Here is a 27,862-nt window from a genome sequence, read left to right as displayed (position 1 = left end):
TGGAAAAGGAGGTTGGAGCCAAACTGAAAAGGGCCATGAAGAGAAGACTTTGTGCTAGGAAATGATAGGAACGGACCTGTCTCATCCGATGATACCTGTGCTGAGGGTGAGCACACCCTCTGCAAACTCAAGAGTGTAACATGGGAATTTATAGTCTGGTCCAGGTGTAAGGGTCTCCTTCTCAGAAGGGACACTGTCCTCAGAGCTTGGGGGGACTGTGTGCCCTCGGGCAGAGTGGGGATCAGAGATGACAGGGTCTCCACAGGTGGGGGCTCCCAACAGCCCTCTTGCTGGAGCCCACCTGGGGGAGACCATGCCCCCCTGATCGCCACTTGGCAGCCGCCCTTTCCCTCAGCTTCCCCATCCAGAGATGGCTAACACCTCTCAGACTCCTCCTGTTCTAGCACCTTGACCTTAGAGGTGTGCAGGGTACCTTGCAGAGTCACGAGCCCCCGTTTCTGGGACGTCTACACCTGCCTGCGTGTGGAAGAGGGCAGCAGAGTGGGGGGCTGGAGCAGACATTGGGGTGCACCCCTCTCAGACCGAGGTCTCGAGCCAGATGCTGTGGTTCTGCAGAGACAACCACTGGCATGGAGTAAATGCTGGAAAGGGTTCTCTGATGAGGATAACTTCCTTTAGTGGAGTGCTGGCAGCTTTTGTTGTTGTTGTTGTTTTGGTTTTGGTGTTTGTTCTTATGGCCACCATTTTCATTTTAGGGTGCTGAGCTGGGGACTCGAATGGCTCCGGAGCTGGGGGGTGAGGTTACAGGCGGGCTGGGAGACAGGAGCTCAGAGCACGTGGCTCGGCAGTGGTGGACCCGGGGGCAGAGCACAGTTGCTCTGGCCCCACGGTCCACAGCTCTCCCAGGCACCCAACTGTCTCCCATCCCCAGGGCTTCACGACTGTCCCCCAGGAAGAGGGGAGCCTGCTGGGGACGCCACCTCCAGAATCAGTGTGGGTGCCTTGCACTATTTATACCCATTGCTTCATCAGACCAGACGCTGCTCAAAATAAGTTAAACAGAAATATCTTTCTGTGTCCTCAGGACCCTGTAATCCGAGACTGTGTCTTGTGAAATGACCCGAGGCGGTGTATTCAGAGGGGAAAAAAGGAAACAAAAGAAACTTAAAAATGGGGAACAGTTCAGTCCTGAGGATGTGGAAGACGTAAAAACAGGGTCGTGACAGCTCTAAGATGCTGGATGAACTAATGGAGCGTGTGAAAGAGCATCTCCTCCGGCTGAAGGGAGGGCGGTCCCCTGTCTGTGCTGCCCTGTTGGCCCAGAAGGGACGCTGGGTGAGGGATCTGGATGGACTTTGGAAGTCAGCCCCGGAGGGGAGGCTCAACTGGGTAATTCTCGGAAAGCGGTCTAAACTGGGTGGAGAATCAGAGCTGAAAGGAGGAGAAGAAGAGGCAAGATGCGGAGGGAGGACGACGGTTAAGGAACCGGGGAGGCTGCGTGTGGGAGGCTGACTGGGTTCGGGCAAGCGGGGGCCGCACCTGCTGGCCTGGTTAAGCACACGCACCTGCTCTGTGCTTTGCGAGGGAAGGAGCCTCGGCGCGGATGGGCTGGAGTTTGAGAAGTGAGGTGGGGAAGCGTTTGCTTCAGACATCACAGCTGTGGTGCCTCTGGACTCTGGACAACACTGGGGTAGGTGGCCAGGTGACGGGTGTCGTCTCCTTCCCCTTGGTGTATGGCTTCGTTCTCCATCAGGATCCCCCGGGTCACGGCAAATGGCCTCCAGCATCTCTATACTTTGCGCTTGCCTTAGGAACGTACCCCTCTCCGGACACGCCAGCAGAGCTCCCAGAGATGGCCCCGCTTGATTACATGTTTGACCCCTGTCGCATTCCAGCACCCAGGGTGCCGATGGGAAGCCTATGCTGGTCTGGTTTGCTGCCTCCCCACTGGCCAGGCACGTGGGGTTCCCCCACGTGAACCACATCAACAGAGGGTAGGAGGGCAGTTTCTGCAAAAGCGAGAGGTGAATTCTGCTACCAGAGGAAGGGAGTCTAGGAGGGAAAGCAGTGGTGGGGCCAGGCAGGAGACAATCCCTGGGGTGCAGGGGCTCAGGGGACAGACGGGAGTGGTCCCAGGGTGCCCGATTATATGGCCCTTCTCTCCCAGCTCCCCTAAAACTTTGTTTTCTTAAAGTTTATTTACTTTTATTGGGGCCAGGGGGTGAGGGGAGAGAGAGGGAGAGAGAACAAGTGGGGGAGGGGCAGAGAGAAGGAGAAAGCGAGAGAATCCCAAGCAGGCTCCACACTGTCAGCACAGAGCCCGATGCAGGGCCCAAAGCTACTAATCGTGAGATCATGACCTGGGCCAAAATCACGAGTCAGACACTTAACCGACTAAGCCACTCAGGCACCCGTCCCCTAAAATCCTTTAGGTTCGGCATCTTTGTGGAACTGAAAATACGATTCAAAGTCAATGAGCATTTCCCTGTGTGTAATTTTAAGCACAAAACTCAAAGCACTGGGCTTCAGGGGCCCCCGTCTGCCCTGGACCGACCTTCCCGCTTACCTCTTGGTTTCCTTCCAGAGGCAGCCGGTAACCCCTGGATTGGGTGGCCCAGAATGGGAATCCAGCCTCTGCCATTAATAACCACAGGGCCTCGAGCAATGTCGTGGGCTGGGGATTCCAGTCTGTGAAACGGGACAGTAACTCTGAGCACATGAGGCTATTAGGGGCTTCCGTGGGACTGAGTAGATGGATGTCCATGCTGTGCACCTGCTGTGTGAGTGGTGCTCAGACACTTACTGGACCTCACGTTCGGATCCCTTCTCTCTGGGAATGTCCACCAACCTTGAGGGGGCTGGAGGGGGGCAGCGTGTTTCCTGTTTACCTGCCAGACCTGCAGGCAGATGCAGGAGGTGATTAATAGTAATAATGTGGGGCCCCGGGGTGGCTCATTCAGTTGAGCGTCTGACTTCAGCTGAGGTCATGCTCTCACATTTGTGAGTTCGAGCCCCGCGTCGGGCTCTGTGCCGACAGCTCAGAGCCTGGAGCCTGCTTTGGATTCTGTGTCTTCCTCTCGCTCGCTCTCTCTCTCTCTCTCTCTCTCAAAAATAAATTAAAAAAAAAAAACTTCAGAAAATTAAAAAAAAATAGTACTAATGCTAAAGAAGCCATCTTTGGACAACTGAAACTTGCTGGTATGTGGGAACGACACCGGTTTCTGTTCCCCATCTTTGCTCTCAGCTGTGCCTAATCAAAGTCCCTTTCTTTTTAAAATTTTTTCAATGTTTGCTTATTTTTGTGAGAGAGAGACAGAGACAGAGCGTGAGCAGGGGAGGGGCAGAGAGAGACAGAGGGAGACACAGAATCCGAAGCAGGCTCCAGGCTCCGAGCTGTCGGCACAGAGCCCGACGTGGGGCTTGAACCCACGAATCGCGAGATCATGACCTGAGCCGAAGTTGGACACTTAACCGACTGAGCCACGCAGCTGCCCACCCCCTCACTGGGTTCTTGGGAGCAGGTGCAGATGATGAGGTGGGGGGCAGGTGTTTGAGGGCTGGGACCACTTCCCAGGCTGTTAGTTTCGGAGTCCAGGAACTGATGGAGGCCTTTTACCCCTCCCTGCACCCCTCTTTCTGGATGTCTGGCTCCTTCCCATTATTCAGATCTCTGTTCAGTGTCCCCACCTCAGAGACTGTCCTTTCACAAAGAGTAAAAAATGTCCTACCCAAGTCATCTATCCCTTGACCCCACTGTGTTCAAATCAGTTATTCTCTGAAACCCTATTGGTACTTGTTTCCTGGGTTAGTTTTCTCCTCTTTTCCTGGAAAGCAGGATCCAGGGAGGCAGGGATATTGCTCTGACCCAATGATTAAAACAATGCCTGGCACGTAGCCGGGACTCGGGAAGTACTTGCTGAGTTAGTGAATCGACGGCCGCGGACCGTGCAGGAGAGTGAAGCAGCGGGCTCCGGCCTCTGGGTGAGGATTGCCTTCCACGCCCTTCGGGGACCAGTTTAAGAAATATTTATTGTTCAAAGAATAGACAGAGCTTGAGTTTCATTCACAGATTTTAGCAACTGGGAGAGAAACCACTGGCATCTCGCCTCTTGTTAGGGGGAACAAAATAACAGATAGGAAATCTCTGCGGATTCCACAGCATAAAGAAGGAAACCACGTCCCTCCTCCAGTTCTGTCTCCTTCAGTCAGAGGGATCCTGTGCTTTGGCGGGGTGGGGTTGAGCGGGTTCCATTTACATCTTGGGATGCCTGACTGAGGAGGACACATGACTGGACACATGTTCTTGCCCAATGGCAGGACAAGTCTCCTGCGGGCTGGGTCCCTTCCTTGTCTCCTCTCCCACGAGGCACCTGGTCACACGCTGCTGTTCTCTGGAGGACGGGGACCGGTCCCCTCTCTGGTCCAGTGACACAGACACTGAATCTAGGAGCACAGTGGCCCGGGATTTAACCCCAGTTCTGTCACCTCCTGGCCGTGTGATCCGCGGCACAGTCCTTAACTCTCCTGAACTTGAGACCCCCTTGCCGGCTTGTTAGGACGACCTAAAACAATGCAAGTGAAACCACCAGCATGGTGCTGACTCAGTCTACCTCTTGTCTCATTGTGCCTTTGTATGGTTGCCCGTCATTACCACAAACACAGTTGGCTCAGCTGCCATTCTGTAGGGTTTTTTTTTTTAATTAAAAAATTTCTTTAATGTTTAGTTTTGAGAGAGAGAGAGAGAGAGAGAGAGAGCAGGGGAAGGGCAGAGAGAGGGAGACACAGAATCTGAAGGAGGCTCCAGGCTCTGAGCTGTCAGCACAGAGCCTGATGTGGGGCTTGAACTCATGAACCATAAGATCATGACCTAAGCCGAAGTCAGATGCTGAACTGACTGAGCCACTCAGGTGTCCCTAAAATTTTTTAAATTTTTATTGACTTTTCCAGAATGTCACAGAGTTGGAGTCATACCGTGTGTAGCCTTTGCAGATGGGTTTCTTTCACTTCCTGATATGCATTTAGGGTCCCTCCGTGTGTTTTCATGCCTTGAGAGCTCGTTTCTTTTTAGCGCCAAATAGTATTCCATTGTCTGCGCCACAGTTTACTTACCTGTTCACCTGCTGAAGGGCATCTTGAGGGATTCCAAGCTTTGACAGTGATGAATGCGGCTGCTGTAAACATCCACGTGCAGGTTCTCGCGTGGACAGAAGTTTTCAGCTCCTTTGGGTAAATGCCAGCGAGCCTGATTACTGGATCACCTGGGAAGAGCTCGTTCGGTTTGTGAGAAACCCCCGAACTGTTTCCCAAGGTGACTGCGCCGTTCTGCGTCCCCAGGAGCCGTGAGTGCGCGCGTCCCTGTTCCCGAGCGCGCACCCCTGTTGCTCGGCCTCCCCGACAGGTGCTGTCCGTGCGCATGCTCCGGCCACGCCCAGAGGTGTGTGCCGGGATCTCGTATTTTACAGTTTTCTGATGCTGCGTGACGTGGAGCTTCTTTCCGTGTGGTTACTTGCCGTCTGTGCATCTTCTTTGGTGAAGGGCCTGGTAAGAACAGCCTCCCATTTGTTAAAATAATTTTTAACTTTATTTTAGAGAGCGCGCAAGTGAGGGAGGGGCAGAGAGCGAGGGAGAGGAAGAGAGACTCTTAAGCAGGCTTCATGCTTAGCTTGGAGCCTGACTCGGGGCTCAATCCCATGACCCTGGGATCATGACCTGAGCTGAAATCCAGAGTCTGACGCTTAACTAACTGGGCCACCCAGGTGTCCCCGTTGACCAATTTTTAAAATCAGGTTGTTTGGTTTCTTATTGTTGAATTTCAAGCGTTCTTTGTATATTTTGGTAGCGGTTCCTCATCAGGTGCGTCTTCTGCTAATATTTTCATGTACTCTGTGGCTTTTCATGCTCTTGGAGTTTGTCGGCATTGTTGTGTAGTTAAAAGTGCCCCGTACACAGTGCTCAGCATAGAAGTCCCATAAAAATACTGGATCGGAGAAGAGAGCAGAAATACAGAGGTGCCCTGGTGTGTCCACTTCCATTCCTAGGTGTAAGGGGAAGGGGCCCACGCAGAATCGGAGGTGGGAGAATTCTCTTGCTATACCCCAGAGCTGTGACCACCCCCACCCTGTCCACCTTTCTGGGGGTGTCCCCAGCCCCACTTTCTCTTCCGAGCTCTAGACTCAGTTGCCTGTCTGTCTTTGGCTTCTCCACCTGGCTCCCTTCTGGTGCCTCAGACTCAGTCCAGGGGGAGCCCCTCATGCCCGCGACCCGCAGTGACCAGCTCCAGTGCTTAAACTGGGAGTCTGGGCTCCCCACCCCCAAGTTCTCCTCTCTCCCCTCTGCTCCCTGCTGGTCACCCTTATCATGGCATCTGCAGTCATCCCAGGGGAGGTGGTCTGCGTCTCTTACTTGGCCCTGCACCGCCCTCCTCACGCCCCCCTCCCCCCCCCCCCCCCCGCCGCTCCACCTGGCACTCTGCAGGATGGATGTCCATTCCTGTGCCTGAGAGCTTCCACTGGTCCCAGGAGTTCTCCAGGCGGTCTGGCCCCTTGCTCTGGGCACCACACAAGTCCCTAGGTGGTCTTATGAACACTCTGTCCTCAAACCTAAATACCTGCCTCTCCATAAACCCTTACCTTCTCCTTTAGCTTTCATTCCCGCCTGCAAAATACTGCCCCCCTTGCTTATCCCACGAGTGATCCTCGAAGGGAGACCATCCATTCCTGGTGCAGGCAACCCTTGTCCTCCTGGCTACTCTCCTCTCACCTTCCCAGGCTCAGCTCAGACATCACCTCCTCCAGGAAGCCTCCGCTGACCTCCCGGGCCTGAGGTCAGTGCTTGTCCTTCCTTCTACCAGAGCTCTGACTGCAGGGAAATGTAAGCATCTTCTCGTTTGTCTGTCTCCACCATTAGGCTGCAGTCCCTGCGCAGAGTATCCTATCCCACGGGCCTGGCACCTTAGTAAGTGCTAACATTAGCTCAGACTGAGAATCTCCCCTCAACATTGACTGTGGCAATGTTGGCCAGCATTTCACTTTATAAAAGATTATCACACCCATCGCCTCATCTTCTCTACAGATCCACGAAGGAGGGGATATCGTTCCCATCTTATAGGTGAGGAGACAAAGGATTGGAAAATCACAAAAATAGCGTGCCTTAAGCACTCACTGTGGTCAGGTATGGTTCTAAGCTTTTTACATGGAGTCACTCAGTTAATGCTTCCTGTCACTTGGGTATACCGATCTTACATGAAAGGGCTGAGGTCCAGAGAGGTTAACTGACACCCTTGGTTTGCACAGCTAGGAAGAATTCTGGTCAAGAAGCTTCGTCATCATGCTTGCTGCCCCGGGAGAAGCCAGTGCCCCCGATGGTTCCCAGTGGACGAGAGGTACTCTGTACGGATTTGTTGACTGAGGAGGACTCCCTCCGGGTCACACAGAGCCAAGTTTGAATCTAAGATGCAGGCTTTCCAGTGCTCCCCTGGCTTCCCTATTTGGGCTCTCGAACAGCCTTGCAGAGAGCAAGCCATCTGGCTCCCTCTTCCCCACAGCCCTGCAGAAGGGCCCTGGGACCTCAGAGCTCAGTGGTTGGACTCCTCGTGCCATGCTTCTGTGTCTCCACTGGATTCCTGCCCAGAGCATCGCCTGTCACCCTGGCAACATGTCAGCAGTGCCCCCCGTCCACCCGGCCCCTCCCCCGCAGCGGGCAGCTGCCAGACCCTCTGTGCAGACCCAGTGTGCTCTCTGCCAGGGCTGCCCTCCAATGCACCAAATCTCATTTTCTTCCTTTAAATTGTGTTCTGCTCAGTGTCTCCCCCTCCTATCCCCCCCTGGGAGCCTGAATAGGGAACACTGGTTACTATGGCAATCGGCTGGCTGGTGGCAAGAACTCTGCTCAGCAAATTAATTGCTGGACTTTTGGAGGCTAATGGCCGAGCTCTGCCTCCCAGGGACAGGGTGTGGCCTACATCATGCCAGCTGGGCAGCTGGGCCCTGGAGAGAGCTCAGAGACTGGAGAGAGAGAGAGAGGGAGGGAGAGAGAGAGAGATGGAATCATGGCACCCTTGCTTTCTGGGACTGCCACCTGAGGTTGGCTGGGGAAGGCAAGGAGATGGGCTCCCCCAAACCCCAGCTTTTCTGCATGCTTGGTCTGTGCTGGCACCTTCCCAGAAAGCATTTTGCGGAACCCTCACAGCACCCCGCTGATGTAGATATCGCCCCCATTTTATAAGGATAAAATGGTCATTCATATGGCTAAGGAGGAAAGCCGGGACTCCATACCAGAATCTGCCCACCTCAGGGGGTATTTTGCCATGAACATTCCAGGTATTCCTGGGCAGAAGGCCACCATGTCCTCTGCAATCTCTTCCAGAGGAAAGAAGCATAGGGAACATTTCCTAGCTCACCGCCTGAAGCCAATATCACTGCAGTCCCAAAACCAGGCAAAGACATTCCAAGAAAAGAAAAAGACAGACCAATATCTCTCATGAACATAGATGCAAAAGGCCCTAACAAAATATTAGCCGATTGAATACGAACATATAGACAAGAAGAGGTATACACTCTAGCCAAGTGGGCTTTATCAGGTATCTAAGGCTGGGTCAGCATTTGAAAATCAGTTAGTAGACTGATTTACCCAAATTCTCTTCCCTCTGGTTATTATCAGCTTTCTTCCCTGCTTTTGCCCTTTATGTCCTTCTCTTCTTTTTTTTTTTTTTTTTTCTTCAATTTTTTAAAAACGTTTGTTCATTTTTGAGAGACAGAACAGAGTGTGAGCAGGGGAGGGGCAGAGATAGAGGGAGACGCAGAATCCGAAGCAGGCTCCAGGCTCTGAGCAGTCAGCACAGAGCCTGATTCAGGGCTTGAACTCACTGACCACGAGATCATGACCTAAAGTCGGGTGCTCAACCGACTGAGCCGCCCGGACGCCCTGTCCTTCTTTTCTTTCCTGTAAGCTGGGTGATCAGAATTTGGTTTCATTGACTGTATCCTTTGCTTGTTTGCCCACGCTGTGTCTTTACTTAAGTAGTTAAGTGTTTCTCCAGCCAGGTTTCTCCAGCTCCACCCGAGCCATTAGGAGCCTGGCCTCTGGTCAGATTGCCCTGGGACCGCATCCCGGCCCTGAGCGGTGGAGTCACAGGCAGGTGGCTGAGCCCTGGGTGCTGTTTCTCACACAGCACACGGAAGCTCCTGATACCTGCTGTTTGGATACTCTGGGCTCTTAACCTGTGAGGCCCTCACCTGGTGTGGTACTTGTTACGGTTCCAGCAGGAGAGGGCATGTTCGGTGTCCTCCGGCCTGAGGCCAGTCCAGCTGTCATGACTGGCCGTGTGCATCTAGCGAAGTTGTCTGGGCCGCGGGCACCTGCCAGGTTCATCGCTGGGAGGTGGGGGAGCAGTGCGGCTTGCGAGTTTGCCGAGACCTCAGGGAGGGTGTTGGCCAAGGCATCGCACTTCCAGGGCACACAGTCGGCAGGCTCTCCCCGGCCCTTTCTCGAGAGGGAAACACCCAGACTGGGGATTCTCAGCCCAACCAGTACTCACTGGGCCCCACATGGGGCAAAATAGCCGGCCTTTGAGACGGACGGTGGGGACACATGCCCCCCACCCCACCGGGGAGCTTACAGACAAGGGGTGATTGTCTCTGAGTGCCTTGGGTGGCCTTTCACACACACGTGTGCACACGCGTGCACACACGCACACACACACGCACACACACGCACACACACACACACACACACACCTGCTCTTTGGCAGTGGGGTGTGCCCGGGATATGTCCCCTGTTCTCAGCCTCAGCTTGTAAAGGGGGATGTCGACACCCGCCCCTTGCAGTCATTGTAAGGATGGAGAGGCACCGTGTGGACAGCTCTGAGGCTCTCAACCGGGGCCAGGCTCGGCCCAGCTGCAGGGACCCTGTTTGGCGGGTGGCCTCAAGGTCTGGGCTGGGTTGAAGCCCCAGCTCTGGCTCATGTCAGCCATGTGGACTTGAGAGCGGTCGAGGCATCAGGCATCAGGCTAAGGGCTTTGCATGCAGTTTTATTATTCAGTTCCTACGACAGTCCCTCACAACAACCCGCTGTGGGGTAGGGTGTGTTATTATCTGGGTTTCGTATGTGGCCTTCATCATGCTGAAGAAGGTTCCCTATTGTCTTAGAGTGTTGAGTGTGTTTATCGTGAAAGGCAGTTAGATGTTGTCAGGTGTTTCTGTATTGGTTGGGACACTGTGTGTCCTTTGCTCTCCTGGTGAGTGCATCACATGGGTTGGCATGTGAGTGTTGAACCAGCCTTGCATTCCTGAGCTGAATCCCACGTGGTGGCAGTGTATAACCCTTTCAGTGTGCTACTGAGTTCAGTTTTCTAGTCTTCCATTAAGTACATTTGCATCTTGTTCATAAGAGACATTGGCTTGTTGTTTTCTCTTTATTTGTGTGTGTATTTGGGAAGTTATGTGACCAAGATTCCTCTAGAAACTTGGAGACTATGACTTGGGAGGAAGAAGCCTGGTTTCCACAATGAGGGAAATTATCAAATTTCTTGAGCCCTGGAAAAACACTGGACACTATGGCTGTTACCAATTTATCTCCTCCGTCTACATTCTTACTTATTTCATTTTAAAAAATGATGGCTCAGTAATTGGTGGTGATATTTGGATTTTATGTATCCACAGAGGTCATGGAAAGAGAATGGGCTCAGTGCCCAGAAGGCGCTGGGGTTCCAGTCCCGGTCCATCCTCTGGTGACCTGGAGACAGACTCTGGTATCTTCTCCATCTCAGTCCCCTCCTTTGGCACGTGGGGATGATGATTCCTGCCTTGAAGGGTCATAGGAGTTCGCTCAACAATCAGAAAGTACCTGGCACACGGCAGATAATCAATGGCAGCCATTCAGTTACTTTCATGGCTTTTTGAAATGTCCATGTTCTTCAAATGAATGGCTCCTGGCCACCTGAGATGACGAGATGACATGACCACATGGCTCACTACTGAATCTAATATTTATTTGTCAAATGTCCACTGTGTGCTGGGAACTATTCTAGGTTCTGGGCAACAGGAAGAACAAGGACGAGTCCGTGCATTCATATAGCTTTGAAGGATGAGAAGGGTGGGCCACCCGTGGGACTTGCCCTGACTCTGTGTCTCTTCTTCCCCTGGACCCTCAGGTCCTGACCCTTGGCCTCTGCCCCTTCATATACGATTTTGGGAAAGTGTCTTTCTTCTTGCTCCCATGGCCACCTCCTGAGTATCATCCTTTTGGGGTATTGTCATTTGGGCTGTTGTATACCTTGTGCACTTGCGAGGTGGCCTTTAGTGCCCTGGCAAGACGAGGGCAGTTTGCTCTGAGGGTGGCAGGGACCAGCATGGGAATTCAGGTACCTGTCCTGAGAAGGGCCCACATACCTGTCCATGTGGCCAGGGACGTCTCCATGTGCCCTGCCTTCTCTCTCCTCTGGGACTTTGCACATGCTGTTCCCTCTGCCTGAAATCATCAACTGCCTCTTGTCTGATGGAGTCCTACTCTGTTTTCCAAAATTGGCTTGGGTGTCACTCACTCATCCAGGAGTCCTGGCCTACCCCTGAAATAACCATGTGACAGCACCCCCTACCCCCTGCCGGTGCTCCTGTCACCCCCTGAACGTCCCTGTGCTGGTGTTTCTTATCCTGTCTTGCCCTGGCCCACGTGTCACCTGTCTCCCAGGTGTCATTGCCCTTGGGGAGGGTGGTTCAGAGTCCTTCACCTGCCCGCCCTCAGCACCTGGCACAGGAGGGCAACTGATAAGTAGCTCAGAATCCTATTAGCTGTTTTCCCTTTCCTGTCTCATGGCTTAAACGGTGACAAATACTTTTGGAAGCGGATATCCACATGAAAATAAGGTACGCAGGAGAAATACACTTAGCTAGTAAATGTCATAGAGCAAAGAAATGCATTGAAAGTAAGAAAAATAAAAACCCAAACAAGGTCTCTCCTACTGAGTTGGCAACGACTGAGGGAATGGTAACGTCCGTGCCGCCAGGGATGCGGTGAGGGGCTCCGTCATATGCCCCCGCTTGGCGGGAGCCGGTACAGCCTCTCCAGAGAGAAGCTTGGTCATTGCTGTCAGGGTCCTTTCAAGATATCTCATGGAGGGCCCTAAGGAAATAATTACATGCGGGCAGAGGCTTAGGTACAAAGATGTCCTCCGGTAACATATCGGCAAATAAAACCCGCCTGTTCCACGTCCCGACGTGGAGGTTGCGATCAGAATGTGGTGCCGGTGCCCAGGCACAGTCCCGCGGGGACAGCAGGTCCTCGGTGCGTGTTTGCTGGTGGCTGGAAGCAGGGAGGGTTGGGTGACCCCCGCGGGGCAGGCGTCCTGGGCTCGCTCGCACGAGGGCCACGCCGTTGGCTGAGAGAGAGGTCGGCGGGGGCGCGGAGTCTCCCTCCCACACGGGCCGGGGCCCTTCTCTAAAGGTGTTGTCTTGTCCACACAGGGTATGTTCCCGTAGAGCCTGGTGCCGCCTCCTCCTGGCCGAGAGATGCATGTTCCCACGCGCGGGAGAGCCGTGGCCTGCCTCCTGTGGCTGCTGTTGCTGTGGAGCGGGGACGGCGGCTGTCGGGCCCAGAGGGCAGGTGGGGACACCATAGAATGTGCCAGACCGGGCACCGAGCAGCTGCTGTGCGTGCCCGTGCGTGGGGGTGGGGGTGCGAGAGAGTGAATGAGTGTGCAAGAGGCTGAGGCAGTGTGTTTGTGTGAAGGTTGTGAATGTGAGTACATGTGCATGCGTGAGAGGGAGTGTGGATGAGTGTGCAAGGGTCTGGCCGAATGTGGTTGTGCGGGTGTGAGTTTGTGTCTAAATGAGCGTGTGCAAATGAGTGTGCATGTGCAAGAGTCTGAGGTGCGTTTGTGTGTACAAAAGTGTGTGAAATAACCTGAGCGTGTGTTTGTGTGAGCCTGAGTGTGTGAGCACGTGTGTGAGGGTGGGTTGAGTGTGCAAACGTGTGGGTGTGAGTCTAGGTGCATGTGAGTGAGCATGTGGGTGAGTGTGTGAGTGTGTGTGCAAGTGTGTGAGAGCATGTGGGTGAGTGAGTGTGGGGGAGGGTGTAGGAGAAGAATGAGCTCTGACCACACGTCCCAAGTGGGCCGTGGGGTGTGCAGAGAACCTGCAGGGCCTTGGGGACGGAGGGCAGGGGTAGGATGGTGTCGTGTTGTCCTGCTCTGGGAGGGATTTGGGGACACACTCCGGGGGACATGGACACGCTGGGGTCCAGCCAGAAGAGGCGGCCAGGACCGCAAGGGCAACGAGACTCTGGAGGAGACGGGGGAGAGGGGAGTGGGAAGTTCACTGCGGAAGAGGCAGCCGGGGGCAGGAGGGGTGAGTCGTGGCAGTGGTTGGTCCACGTGCCTGAGGGCCTCCTGGGGAGGGTGCCATCGGCGTGGAGGCGTGAAGGAGGGGTCAGGAACACGAGCCGGTCGGTATCAGGGCGCCGAGCACAGAGCCTGCTCTCTGGGGTCCTCGAGCAGGGAGGTCACCGGGCTCTAAAACACAGCCCCATTTTGCAGATGAGGAACTGAGGCACAGACAGGCCCAAAGCCCCCAGCAGGGGAGGAGCGGGAACACAGGCAGGTGCCTGCCTGAGCCACGCCAGGTTTCTGAGCCTGCAAAGGAAACACACACAGACAAAAACCCCAGGGCCTGTGTTTCGGTGTTGTTTTCCCCAAGTCTCCTCGTGTATTTCTCTGCCCAGCTCAGCTAGCTGGGAAGACAGCAATGACCATGGACGTCCCGGTCTTCATGGGAGGAGTGTGGGGCTCTGTGTCCACTGAGACGGTCCTGAGAGCACGGTGACACGGGATTATTAAAACAGAAGTGCGGGGCGTTTCGGGGGGCAGCAACCATCTCTCCCAAGCCCTCATTTTGTAGTGTCAAACACATCAGGCCAGAGGGGGGCGGTTACCTGCAGGGCTTACACACACGGCCCTTACCTGTGGCAGAGCTGAGGGCACCGGTTCCGGGGACAGGGCCCTTCCTGAGACCCACACTTAATTCTCACATGCACATGATGCAGTCCCTTCCCTGACCTGTTCCCCCCCCGCCCCCCGAGAGAATGTACTCAGAGCTCCAAAGGGCCCCTGGGTGAGACCTCAGGAACAAGAAACCTTCTGCACCCTTAAATGTGCTCAAGGATTTCAGCCCACAGGCTGGGTCCTGCTTGGTCCACGGCAGCAATTACCCTGCCCGGGCTAGAGCACTATTGTCCCAAAGACAAAAGGATGACCTTTTGTGTCAAGGAGAAAAACTCCCCAGGAATTATCTCTTGAGTCCACACATCTGGGCAAGCACTCCAGAAGCTCTAATCCTGTTAGGGAGCCAGCCGGTGAAGGTGGGGGGATTTACCTCTGCTCCAGGCAGCACAATGCAGCATGGGTTTAAAAGGTAGATGCGGAAAATTCAACAGTGGCCCTGGCTTAGGTGGGAATAGGGATAAGGAAGTATCTGTGTGTGTGTGTGTGTGTGTGTGTGTGTGTGTGTGTGTGTGTGTATGTGTAATACATTCAGAGTTCTTGTTTTTCTGTTTTTTGAAATTCTAAAAAAATTTTTTAATGTTTATTTACTTTGGAGAGAGAGAGAGGGAGAGAGAACGCAAGGGGGGGGGGGAGGGGCAGAGAGAGAGGGAGACACAGAATCTGAAACAGGCTCCAGGCTCTGAGCTGTCAGCACAGAGCCTGACGTGGGGCTCAGACCCATGAACCACGAGATCATGATCTGAGCCGAAGTCAGAGGCTCAACCGACTAAGCCCCCCAGGTGCCCCTGAGTGTGGTATATTTTACGTGGTCTGTAATGCTGGCATGCTGTGAACTGTTTAAACATCCAACGAGAGTGCTGGCTAAATAAATTACGTGCACCTGTGCAGTGGAATCCCTGCAGCCGTGGAAACCGGCCCCATCACCCTGGAGATGGGTTTCTAGCACATCGCAGGAGGTGCGGAAAACAGCCACGTATCAGTGTGTCCAGTAAAGTCCCACGTGCACTAGGAACTATGCAGAGACACAAACCAACAGGTGTACACGCTGCGGGTTGGCAGTGCTGACTCTCCGTAGCTGGAAACATAAGCATTGAAAACATTTTTGATTGCGTTTTCTGAAATCATGCATTATTTGTAGTAGGTTTAAACAAACAAACAAACAAGGCAGTCACCGTGTAACCGAAACCAAAACTATTTAGGAAATAGGTACAATGGTGTTCCCTGAACGTTGACCCCTTTTATGCAAGGGGTCAGTTTTTGGCCGCTGAACCTCACAGCAAACTTGGGGACGCTCATCACCATGAGAAGTTAAGGAACCAAGGTTTTGCAGCTTTAAGGCAGCCAGACCAGGGCCCCCAGGAGTGCGCGCCCCCCCCCCCAACCCCTCCAGGCCCAAGGGCATGACCTTTCCCAGTGCATTTGGGCCAGGGCGCCCTTCCTCTCCCCCTGCAGGCTGCAAGACCGTGCACTACGACCTGGTCTTCCTCTTGGACACCTCCTCCAGCGTGGGCAAGGAGGACTTTGAGAAGGTGCGGCAGTGGGTGGCCAACCTGGTGGACACCTTCGAGGTGGGGCCCGAGCGCACCCGTGTGGGCGTGGTGCGCTACAGCGACCGGCCGGCCACGGCCTTCGAGCTGGGCCTCTTTGGCTCGCGGGAGGAGGTCAAGGCGGCGGCGCGGCACCTGGCCTACCACGGCGGCAACACCAACACGGGCGACGCGCTGCGCTTCATCACGCGCCACAGCTTCTCACCGCAGGCCGGCGGCCGCCCCGGGGACCGCGCCTTCAAGCAGGTGGCCATCCTCCTGACCGACGGCCGCAGCCAGGACCTCGTGATGGACGCCGCGGCCGCCGCCCACCGCGCGGGCATCCGCATCTTCGCCGTGGGCGTCGGGGCGGCGCTCAAGGAGGAGCTGGAGGAGATCGCCTCGGAGCCCAAGTCCGCACACGTCTTCCACGTGTCCGACTTCAACGCCATCGACAAGATCCGCGGCAAGCTGAGACGCCGCCTGTGCGAAAGTGAGTGGGTGCGGGGCGCGCGGGGCGGGGGGGGGGGGTGCTGAACTGCTCAGCGGGGAGGGGTGGAGAGCAGGGGACAGGAGCAGGGGACAGGGGCTGGCGGCAGGGGACGGGGTAGGGGCCGATAGCAGGAGCAGTGGACAGGGGCTGGCGGCAGAGGCAGGGGCGCGTGTCGGGGCAGGGGCTGATGGCAGGCGCAGGCCACAGTCCACCTGCCAGGGCTCAGTGACCAGGGAAAACCAGTTCGGCGCTGGAGGCGGGGCCCACACCCTGGCTCCTCCCCAGGCTCCGCCTCCAGGTCGCAGGCTGGATGGAAATTAAAATGGGGCTGGGTCCTCAGTCCTGCCCACCCTGAGAGACTTAGAGATCCTTAAATGCAAAGCAGTGGGATCTGTATTTCTGTGGTGGGAACATATCTGCTACCTCCATGGCCGTTGAGGTCAGAGCCCTACACACAAAGCCCTCCCTAAGGCACATGGCAGGTGAAATATATGGGGCCCTCTCCTCTCCCCAGGGATGCCTTGAGAGGTGGGCCAAGAAAATGGGCACAAGGCAGGTTTCTGTGACCCCCAGCCAGCCACTTACATGGTTGGGCACTGCTTTTATCTCAGAGGCCAAGTGCTGTTGACCTGGTGCCCTGAGATAACCCGAGGTTGTCTGGAATCTGTTGACTGTGGCTGGGGATGGGGGATGGGGAGGTTGGGCAGCAGGCAGGGATCTGACCCTGAAGGCTGACCTCCAACATCCTTGTTGTATCATTCTCAGGACAGCCTCCCCCAAAGGACAGGAAGGGAGAAGTGGGTTTTCCGTGCACTGGCCTGTGTCCAGCTTCTGTTCTGCCTGCTGCATTGGGGTGATACTTGTCCTTCCTGGGTCATGACCAGTGTTTGGTACCCACCTCCCCTCTCCCCCAGCCTCCAAGACCAGCAGGTAGGGGCTGGGAGCAGAGTCCCAGCCTCTGGGACTGTCAGTTTTGCTGACTACTTCCGGGGACTGAGAACATCACCCCTTGTCGGGGACAGGGAAGCCTTGGGGTTGGGGCCAGCGGAGGGAGCAGCTGGCCATGACTTGGGAGAGCCATGAGGGTCTGCTCCCGGGAAGGGGCCTGGCCTGCAGCCCTGTGGGAAAACAGCTAAGCTGTGTCTGAAACAGAACGCCCTCGGGCCCTTTACCTTTCTGTGACTCTTTCCTCTGTTGGCCCCACCCTACTTAATCTCCACTCACTTATTCGTAGATACGTGTTGGAGATCTAGTGTGTGTGGGGCCTTGTGCTGAGTTCTGGGCCTGTAGACAAAGAGAAGACAAAGCCCCTGCCCTTGGAGTGTTCATAGTCTAGATGGCCAAAAAGACGCATAAAAAGGGATTTAATACAGTGGGGGTGACCTTAATAAACGTGCCACAGAATCTCAGGGGGTCCTACCGTGTTTGTGCTCGGTGATGACCCTGAGAATGAGGGAGGACTTCCTGGAGGAGGTGACGCTTAGACCATTTAGCAGGACATGCCTGAGCTGTAGGATGAGGGATTGAGGGGTGGTATGATGCAGTCTGTGAACAATCATGGACCTGTATTGCCGTGGTAAAGGAGGGAACTAGGGTTGGTGGTTTTGTATGATTGTCCGACTCTCAGTAAAGGAGGGCCTTGTGTGCTCAGATGAATTGTGGAAGGGTTTTGTGCAGGGGTGTGACGCAGTCAGATAGGAGACCCTTTATAGGACTGCTGGAGAAATTCAGGGACAAACGGTGCTGGGGATAGATGGAGCACGAGGACTACACCCATTCCACAGATGAGGAGATTGATGCCCTGAGTGCCAAGTGAAGGAAACCTATGCAGTAGTGTAGAAGGCGTTGGCCGTGGACTTTCCCTTGACCCGCACTGCAACCACGCACATCATGGCGATCTTTTCACAGCATGCAGCCTGCTAGGCTCCCGGAAGGGGCAGCTGCTAGGCCTGTAGCAGGAGCCAGACGGAGAGATCCAGCCAGGATGGGAAAGAGCAGGGAGGCAGGAGAGGCAGTGTGGTAGGGCCAGGGCTCAGGACTGACCTCTGAGCTGACGAGAGTCAGGCCCAGCCTGACTCTCACGTGGTGAGAGTCCCACGTGGTGGCTCAGTCCCACGTGGTGGCTCATGGGTGCTCCTCTAGACCCTGCCCACTGGCATTGTGTCTTCCTGCCAGCCTCGGTCCAGACTGGTTCTAGAGTTGGGCCAAGCAGAGTGTAGATTCTGAAGAACTTCCATGCCTGGGGGTTGGTACTGGGAATGGTGAGGACAGCCCCAGAGAGGCCAAGTCACTGAGCTGTGCTCCCCAGTTAAAGCAGGGCTGGGGATGGAATCCGGGGCTTCAGCCTCCATGCACTGGCTGCCCCCCACCAGGCCCCGGGACTCAGGTTGCGCCATCGCTGACCTCGGTTCTGAGTCGAGGACAGCGTTCCGCTCACAGGCAGTAGAGGACCCCGCTCTAACGGGCTTGGGGAATAAAGCAGATTGACCTCACACACAACAGAAAGGCCAGAGGTCAGGCGGGCTTGAGTGATGAGACCAGGCCTCGCTCAACCCCTGCCGTTTCTAGGTTCTTTCTTGGCCTAACCCCGTCCTTGGCAGCCTTTTGTATCTGGGTCCTGGCACGGATGGCTCACTGAAGAGGGGTGGGGTCGGTGAGGGATCCTGAGGCCCTGAGAATGGGCAGCGAGGGGAGCTGGCTGATGGCAAGGGCGGAGGTGTGTCCAGACCCCCGTGGGGGGAGGAGGCCGTGTGACAGGAGCCGAAGTCCCCTCAGGGAAGGCACCTGCTGCCTCAGCTATGGCCTAGAGGGAGCAGGAAGGAAGCCCCCACCCGCCCTCTGTCCCTCCCCTCGTCTCCCCTCCTCCCCTGGCCTGAGCCTGTCTGACGGCAGCCAACAAGGGGCCCAGGTGATGGCGACATAGTAGCGAAGGAGGGGAGAACAGGTGTGTGTGGGGGGGCACATGGGGCTACCTGTGGAGAATCTTAGGGCCATGTGAGACTCCAGCCCCAGGACAGACAAGACTGGGGCCCAGCGTGCCTGGATTTGGTCTGACAGAGAAGTGTGGGCCTGAGACTCTCCCCAGACCAAAACTGTAGCTCCAGAGTGGAAGGAGGCTGACTGGGGCCTAAACTACATGACCCTGTCCTAGTTTCCATCCCCACCCCCCTCAAGGGAGGATGTGTGACCCATGCAGGGAAACAGGGGCCCTGTAACCAAGAGAAATGGACACTGATGCTGGCCAGCCGGGGACACCACGTATTCCCCATGACAACGCTCAGAAAACTCACAGTGGCCGGGGTCCTCCAAATGCCTGAACAGACGGAAGATTTAAGGTATGCTCAGCTGTCTGGAGGGAATCTGCTTTTGTAAATGCAGATGTAAGCTGACCAGGGCCTGGTCTATTCTGGTGATGAATGAAACAAAATCCCCTTAGAATTGCTTCAGTTAGAAACAAAGCAAAATAAAATAAGATAGCTAACAGTAAGATACTGAACCGCATCGAGTGAGATTAAATCCAGGAGCCTCACAAAATCCAAATGACCAGAAGTCCCTGGGCACAGAGGAGATGCCTTTGGGTGACTTCGGAACTCAAATAGGAGCTGTTCTGAATAGGGGCTTTGCACTGATGATCTGGAAATTCGCAGACTAACAACGTGGGGTTTTTGGGGTAGTGATCGTTCAGTTGGATCCGACCTACTCATTCATTCATTCGGCAACCACACACTGAGTGATTCGTCCTTTGGGGGCCATGCCAAGGGCCAGGATGCGGTGATGGATCGGATATTCTTTTTTGTCCTTGGGGACCTTTTGTCTCCTTGAGACGGCAGGAAAGTGGCGGCTGATTACACGATGGAGTGTGGACACTGTTACCACGTGCAGTTTCATGTGTCTGGTAGTTTATCTGCCCGGGGTCTGTCTTCACACACAAGAATAAGCTTGACGAGGGCAAACTCTGTTCCTTGTGGTTTCCGAGTGCCCGGAACAGAGCCCGGGAAGTGAAAGGAGCCGCCTAGACCTAAGGGTGGAGACTGGCAGTTAGTTCTGTGTTTGCTGTTGTGATCTGCATGTTAGAAGTACTACCCTCTTCCAAATGCAAAGAATAAGAATATTCGGCAAACCCGACATCATTCCCAAAAAGAACTGAAATATTGAACTCACCCGTATTTTGGCGAGCAGAGACAAACGGTTAGATTTTGAAGGCTGATGAAGGTCTGGAAAAGGCGGGCTGGCTGGGATGGGCTAAATCATGCCAACGATGCCACCCGGCTTCGTCGAGTGGGACAAACCCAACGCCACCAGAGGTGAACGAATGGAGCCAGGGTGTCTGCTGGACCTTAGCACCAGACGCTGCTGCTGCTGCTGTTGATGGACTGAGGTCCAACTGCATCCAGAACCCATTTTCCCTCCAGCTTGGCCACAGATGGGAGGCAGGGTGGCTCTGAGGGACGGCAGGCTCCCCGGGGCTGCCCTTCAGAGGGGAAGATGAACCTTAGATCGTGTACAGGGGTTGAGGGGCCGGTGTCTGCAGCCCTAAGGCAGCACAGGTTGGGGTCTGTGAGCCGTGGCTGGTCTGGTCTGGAAGCCCAGCTGAGAGGGACCAGGTGAGCCGAGGAGGGGGCAGTGTGGGAACAGGAGGGGACCTGAGACGGACAGAACATCTCTGGGGTGGTGGTTGCAGAAGCTTCTCTGTCCCAAGTGTCCCTGGCCACCTATGGACCTGACCTGTTTTTCTCAGGATCTCGAGATGCCTTTGTTCAACACTCTGCTAAGAGCTGCATTCGAATTCCAGCCTGCTATCCTGCCACCTAGGTCATGGCTGCAGATAGGATACTTCGTGCTGCTAATTTATTTGTTCCAGTGTGTTTACGACTTAACCCTGTGCTTACATCCGTCAGAGTTCGCGTGTGCCACATACACCCAGTGCTGGCTTGCACTGTGACTGCCCCTGAGTGTCCGTGATGACTGGGTCAGAGTCACTCCCCAGGGTGGCCCGGCAGGCAAGGAGGAGATCTGGGAGTTTACCCCCAGTTCTGTCTGACCCAGGTCCCGAGTCCTTTCCAGGAAGTTGTGGTGCTTAGGGAGCATCTTTAAATCGCCATGTCATTCATGTCTCCCCAAATTCCCAACACAGATCTCCTGGCTCTCCCTATGCTGTGGGCAGCACTGAGGCACAGGGGGCCTGCATGGCTCGCCAGGGGGTCACAGGGAGATGTGACTGTGTCCACCGCCCTGAGTCAGGCCTGCCAGGCCGCCCCTCTGTGATCCTTTGGATTTCTGATGCTGAACGGTGCTGGTTCCTGCTGCAGGCCTGGCTCACATGGGGACCAGTGGCTGTTTGCTGAGCAAACGAGTAAAGCTAACAGTATGTGGCTCACTGTCCCCCCGGCCTTGGGCTCATGCAGGGAGGTGCCTCCGTGTCGTGGCATCCGCTCCTGCCTCTGCGGCCTGACTGGGTTCCCAGGGGACTCAATCTCAGCCTGGCTTCCTGCAGTGTGTGGGGCGGAGGCTGCGGACGGGGCCCAACCCCAGAGCACTGGCTGTAATTAAGAGCTTTCTCCACCCCGGGCTCTGTCGTGGCCACAAAACAACCTTTATATAGCTTATCGGGTGGCGTGAGTGAGCCTGTGGAATGCCAGCTGGCCACAGCTGGACCCTCCTCCTCCTTCTATTTCGGGGACACTCGGTGGTGGTCCTCTCTCCCCTCTCCCATGAGCAGGAGCCTCTTTCCTGGGTCCTTTCTCTTAGCTCCCAGGCTGAGACCCCAGTGTGGGTTTCCCATGTTTCTGTGGTGCATTGTCATAGGACACGTGGTCACCCTGTCTCTGTCTGTCTCTTGTTGGTGTGTTTGTGCTTAGCTGTGTTGCTGTTCCAATGAGAGTCCAGACTCCTGGATATTATACTTACCAATATGGTGGGAGGGGAGAGGCGGGGAGAGAGAGGGAGACTGACTTGTTTTGTGTGGCAGGGAGATTAATTTTATTGTTCCCCTGTGACTCTCACTGGAAAAATGTTGGCGTCTGTACCCCAGCTCTACATTTAATCAGTGGGTGCCCCTGCTTTCGTTCCGTCCCCCCGAGCCCGGCTCCCTGTGTGCAGGGTGAATGCCTCCTTACGCACTCCTTTGTCATGATGGGGCACAGGTTAGCCCCGCTGTGGGCACTGTGGCCATCGAAGGCTCACCTTGCTCTGTACTGTGCTCATCAACAGGCCATCGCCTTGTAAGTGAGTTATTAGGTTCACTTGATAATTTGTTTTGTCCTTTTTTCTTTTTGTGGTGCGTTTTCAGTAAACAACACAACTTGTTTACATAGTTAGGAATGGACTGGATGGACCTTTAAAGACACCACCTGACAACTGTGGATGTTTTAAGGACTCTACAGTATTGGGTTATTTTTTTCCCGACACATTGTAATGGATCCCCCGTTATCTCACAGACATTGTTCTGAGGCGCAGGGTTCCTCCTTGAATAAGACACCTGTGATCCTGCATGTAGAGTGACATTCCTAGAGGAAGTCCCCTTGAGAAGAGAAGAATTGAGTTGAGCTTGGGATGGCAAGGATCAGTCCACGCCCAGAGCTCCAGGCAGAGGCAGCTGGGGTAGGTAGGCGTGCAGTCTGCGTGCTGGGGGGGGGGGGGGTTGTTACCCCCCACTTCGGGAGGTGGAAGTTGAGGCTTCGTTTCCCAGCTTAACATTTCCACGTGTGTGCAGTAGAAGGCGTCCAGCCACGAGTCTTCCCTTGGCCAGAAGTAGAGCCAGGAATACTCTGTCCCCTTGATGACCGGTAGTAATGCCCAAGAAAAGGGCTTTGGGTCAGCCGTTGGCATGCCTGGGTCACACATCCAGCCTGAATTTCTTTGGGCCTCGTCTCCCTCTGGACCTGAGTGTTATAGTCCTCAAAGAAGGCACAGCCTGCTGGTGGCATTGACCCCAGTGACCAGTTCCTTCTGACCACACTCCTGCCTCCATCACCACATCCCTCTGCCTGCCCGGAGACTGGTGGTACCACGAGGACACACACCACACACACACACTTGCACACGCAAACCCTATACACACACCACACACACCACACACAACACACATGCACACGCACATCACGTGTCCACAACACAGAACCACACAGACATGTGCACATCTATTCACACACCACATACAACACAAACACCACACACACACACACACACACACACACACACACACACACACACACAGGCATATATTCTCCTTCCCCAACACACACACATGCACACACATCACACGTCCACAACACAAACACCATATACACGTCTATACACGCACCGCATACAACACAAACACAGAACACACATACACACATATACACACAGACATATATCCCCCTCCCCCAACACACACACGGGCATCTGGGAACGTGTGTGGCCGCAAGACCCAGCCCGTCCTCTGGATGGATCTGAAGGCCGGAGAGGAATCTGTGGCAGCATCAGCTGTGGGATTGGAGCCGCCACGTGGATGTCTGTGGCTTGGCCCTTGGGACCACATCAGCCTCAAGAAGCAATTCCGGCCGGGCCCGCCCTTTACCTACAGGTCATGGGGAGTTTCTCCTGGGAAAACTTGTGATCAGGGTCACTCCCTAGAAATTGTAATCGGACTGCCTAATTCTGATGATGTGCTGGGACATTTCATAAGAAAATTATGGGAAATGATGGAAAACTGAAGCCAGCCTTCAGTTATTTTTAATTTGCACACATCCGGGAAGGCGAGTGTCCCCAGCTGTGCCCAGCCAGGCCCGTGCCTGGAAAGGGTCCCTGGGAGCTGTTCAGTGTGTGCCCCTGCCTGACTGCTGTCTCTTCCTGAAACCAAGGCCCATGTGTCAAAACTGGACATTCTGCCCGTAGCCCCTTAGGGCCAGGGAGTGTGTCCCACTGTGCTGGGGAAGGGGGGAGCGTGTGCTGTCACACCCCCCACCCTCTGGACGGACCACCACTCACGTTATTTCTGGGTCCTGGCTTCTCACGATAGTGTAGTGCTGTCTCCCTCGTGCTGGACTCCGCATGTGCCTGCATGTGTGTGCCCGCAGGCGGTTCCTCCAAGAGTGTGCTCAGGCAGGGCAGTTCCGCTTCGCTGGAGCTGGTGCTTGTCACGCCCAGCTCTGCCTCCCCGCCCTCTGAAAAGTCAGGCCAGGTACCTAGCGTCTTTCCAGCCTCCTTCCGGCCATACAGAGAGATGCTGGCACCATTCCTACGCTGTGGAGTGTCATGGGGGTCTCATGGATTGGACATGGGAAGCACTGGGCACAGTGGTGGCCCTGAGCACATGCTATGCACTTTGCTTTTGCTATACACACACACGCACACACAGATACACCCACATACACACATGCACACACATATGCACACATGTGTGTGCGCACACATGCACACACATGTGTGCACACAATTAGCTATATGCACATACAAATACATGTGTGTACACACATACAAGTATATGCACATGTAAATGCACATAAGTATATACATACACATATATGCACACATATGCACTCACATATATGCACACATGTATACACACATGTGTGCACACACACACATTCATATGCATATGTATATGTGTGTGCACATATACATATACAAATGCATCCACACATACATGTATATACACACATGTATACATGCACAAATATACATATGCATGTATATGCACTTACGTGCAGACATGCATGTGCACACATACATGCAAGTATACACACATGTGTACACACATGCACATACATATGTGTACATAAATGTGCATGCATGTATATATGTACATGTGTGGAAACACGTGTGTGCACATGTACATGTATGTGTATGTGTGTACATGTGAAATTTGTGTATACACGTATAACTTACATATAACACATACACAAATTTTATCTATGTATATGTGCACGTGTACATATACTATTTTCTGGAACGGTGATTACCTTTCACCTAGGGAGGTGTTTCTCAAGCTTTCTTTTTTTTGTTGTTATGTCCCCTAAACGACTCTGTATAAATGTTGCATTTTCCTCCCAATTGCCTCCTTCTCTGAGATTGAATACAGCCTGTTTATGCTGCTTGAACTTGGGTGGGCCCAAGCCATGGGATCTCTTTGACTTGCTCACCCCCTCCCTTGAGCAGTGTTTGCCCCTGGGAGGCAATATGGCCCCTGTGAGAAAGCATCGTTTCGGGTGGAGGGCAGGAGTCCAGGACGAGAATTCAGGGAAGGCCTGGGTTCGGATCCTGCCTTCTGTCCCTCAGGAGATGTGACTTTATAGTCTTCTCGTTTAGCAGATGGGACTCAGATCTAAAAGCCTGGGTTAAGTCCAGGTTTCTGTTTGGACAGATTACTTTCTTAAGCTTTAGTTTTCCCTGTTAAATGGAAATGGTAATAGTACCACCTACTCCCTAGAGCAGGGGGAATATGCACTTAAAAGGCCCCCTTTGGAGCTTGTACGCAGGGGACTCATAGTTTCCGCATCAAGACCCTGATCTGAGGCAGGGGAACTGGAGTGGAATCCCAGCTCTGCCACCTGCCAGCTAGGGACCCCTCAGCAAGGGCATCACCTCTCAGACACTTGATTTCCTCGTCTGTAAAATTGAGATGGTATTTACCAATCTGGCAGCTCATTGACTGTGGTTCTTATTATCACGGTGCTATTGCACGATTTTTATGCAAAGCCTGTATGAAATAGAACTTGCCAAACATCAGAGTGCCCAAAGGTGACATGGCAGGATCTGAGCCCCCTGTCACAGGAAGGGAATCTAGCAGAATCTAGAAGTTCATGGATACTGAGCTCTGTAATGGACACCGGCCCGTTCAGGAGGTCAAGACTACAGCCCGCAGAGCAAATCTGCCCAGGCACCAGTTTTTCAAATTAAGTTTTGCTGGAATATGGCTTGCCAGCCTGTTCACATATTGTCTGTGGCTGTGTTCACACCCCAACCTCGAGCTGATCAGTTGTGACAGAGAGCGCATGACCCACAAAGGCTATTTGCACTCTGGCCCTTTACAGAAGAAGAAGTTTGCTGACCTCTGACAGTGTGTTCTGAAACGATGGCTGGGAATCTGAAGTCACTGTCACTAAGTCTTCTGTGACCCTGAGTAGGATATTTTATGGAGGCCTCAGTTTCCTCCTTGGGTGTTGAATGGGGTGAGTGGGATTCCCCTTAGAGGCTCCCTCTCCTCTAGCACAGTCAACGGTCGTGCTACCCCCATGTGTGCAGCTGCGTTATGGATCCCTGCTCTGTTTGTCATTTTTAGGGGTCACCCAAGATCCTTAAGAAAGCCTCCTACCTTCCCTGGCCTCAGACAAGGATTCACATCCCAATTGGACTGGACAGGGCCCTGGGTCAGATGCCAGTCAGTGTCCTCCCCATGGCACTGACTTGCCGCAGGGCCTCGTGCCAGCCACAGCACCCCTTGTCCCTGGTGCCGTCCCACGTAAGCACCCACATGGGCAGGACCATCTCATTTACTGGGGTCATGTCATGCCAGGCGCTTTAGAAGCTCACAGAGGTTAGACTACGTGTTTCACACGGTGGTTTTAGTTTAGAGTTGATACAGGGGTACAATCTAGTGGCCACAACTAAATTAGTACTACTTGCGAAATGTAAATATGCATACGCACAGCCTCTCTCTATATGTCTGCATAGGAATATGCATCCGTATAATTAAATACGTGGAGAAAGTGCAATTTTGAGAGCCTCTCACATCCTGCAGCTGGCCTCGTCCTAGCTGAACTTCATAGTTGTCAGAGAGCAAGTGGGACCCGGGGGTTACACAGCGTCTAGGGGCTTTCCAAGAAGAGTTGGCTGAGTAATTGCAGTGCTTCTGATACAAGTTCACATTTAACTGGAAAGTGGAAGGAAATCTGCTGGTAAAGCAGGTTCTAGGTGACTTGTTTTGCTGTAAAACGTGTCTGTCTTTGTCCTTTTAATTATAGGCTCTGGTTTCTTTGAGTTCACCCACCTATCCCCCACCCCCACACAGACACACACATACACTAAGACACAGGGCACACGCATGCGCACGCACGCTACTCTGCTGTTTGCCAGCTGTGTGGATTTGGGCAGAGGACTTAACCTCAGTTTCCTCATCTGGAAACCAGCATGCAGAACTCTCCCACGTAGGCACATTGCGGAGATTCTGTGAATGTCTGTCGAGTGTATGGCCTGAGTGAGTGTAGAGCCGGTCCTCACTGCCCCCAGGTTCCCTGGTTCAGAGGGGCATCAGCCAGCGTGCAGAGAAGCCACAAGACTAGCGAGTAAACATACAGGAGGCAGAGAACGCAGCCAGCTCCTGGGGCCCATTCCCACATTCCTACCCTCCTCGCCTGGTGTCCTCGATGCAGAAATTTAGTCATTGGAGGTGAAAACCACCCGTTGACGCAATTCTCTGCTCACTGGAACCTGGAGGTAAAATGGGCCACAGAAGTCTTCGTGGTTTCACATCAGGCCCAGGTCCCTGTGCTGGGATCAGGAGGGAGAGGGGCCCTGGCCGGCTGGACCCGTGCAGGCCAGCTTCTCACCCTCTTCCTTGCTTTGCATGAGAGCGACACCTTGGTGCACATTCTAGAAGGGGTGACTGGGAACGTCTGACTGGGAACTCTGGCTCAGCAACAGATTATCCTGACATCACACAGGTGATCAGCCTGTGCGGCACATTCTGTTGTCACTAGGTGGGCAACTGGGCCTGGCCCAAGGGAGTCTAAGGCACTGTGGTCCACCAGGCATTTGTGGATTCGATGCCACAAAGGGCCTCAAGCACCTAAAACCATATTTTTTTTTGGATAAAGTAATTTGTTGTCAACAGAGGTAACATATACAATGGAAGATGGTGAACAGGAGGGTGGGAGTGAGCGGGGTCCCCATGGGCTTCTTCGGCT

The 27,862-nt window shown here is 54.1% G+C and overlaps 1 protein-coding gene across 1 annotated transcript in view; it reads left to right on the top strand.

Moving 5' to 3' along the window:
- Positions 1-27,862, top strand: part of COL22A1 (collagen type XXII alpha 1 chain) — a 257,921-nt gene that overhangs the window by 8,641 nt on the left and 221,418 nt on the right. Inside the window, exons 2-3 of the mRNA XM_042973098.1 lie at positions 12,421-12,559; positions 15,408-15,974. Coding sequence (XP_042829032.1) covers positions 12,466-12,559; positions 15,408-15,974 — 661 coding nt within the window. The 5' untranslated portion in view covers positions 12,421-12,465. The remainder of the gene's footprint in view (positions 1-12,420; positions 12,560-15,407; positions 15,975-27,862) is intronic.

The sequence above is a fragment of the Panthera tigris genome, chromosome F2 (assembly GCF_018350195.1).
Source record: "Panthera tigris isolate Pti1 chromosome F2, P.tigris_Pti1_mat1.1, whole genome shotgun sequence".
NCBI classification, from domain to species: Eukaryota; Metazoa; Chordata; class Mammalia; order Carnivora; family Felidae; genus Panthera; species Panthera tigris.
The sequence above is the reverse complement of the archived record's forward strand: the minus strand, read 5'-3'. Positions and strand labels throughout refer to the sequence as shown.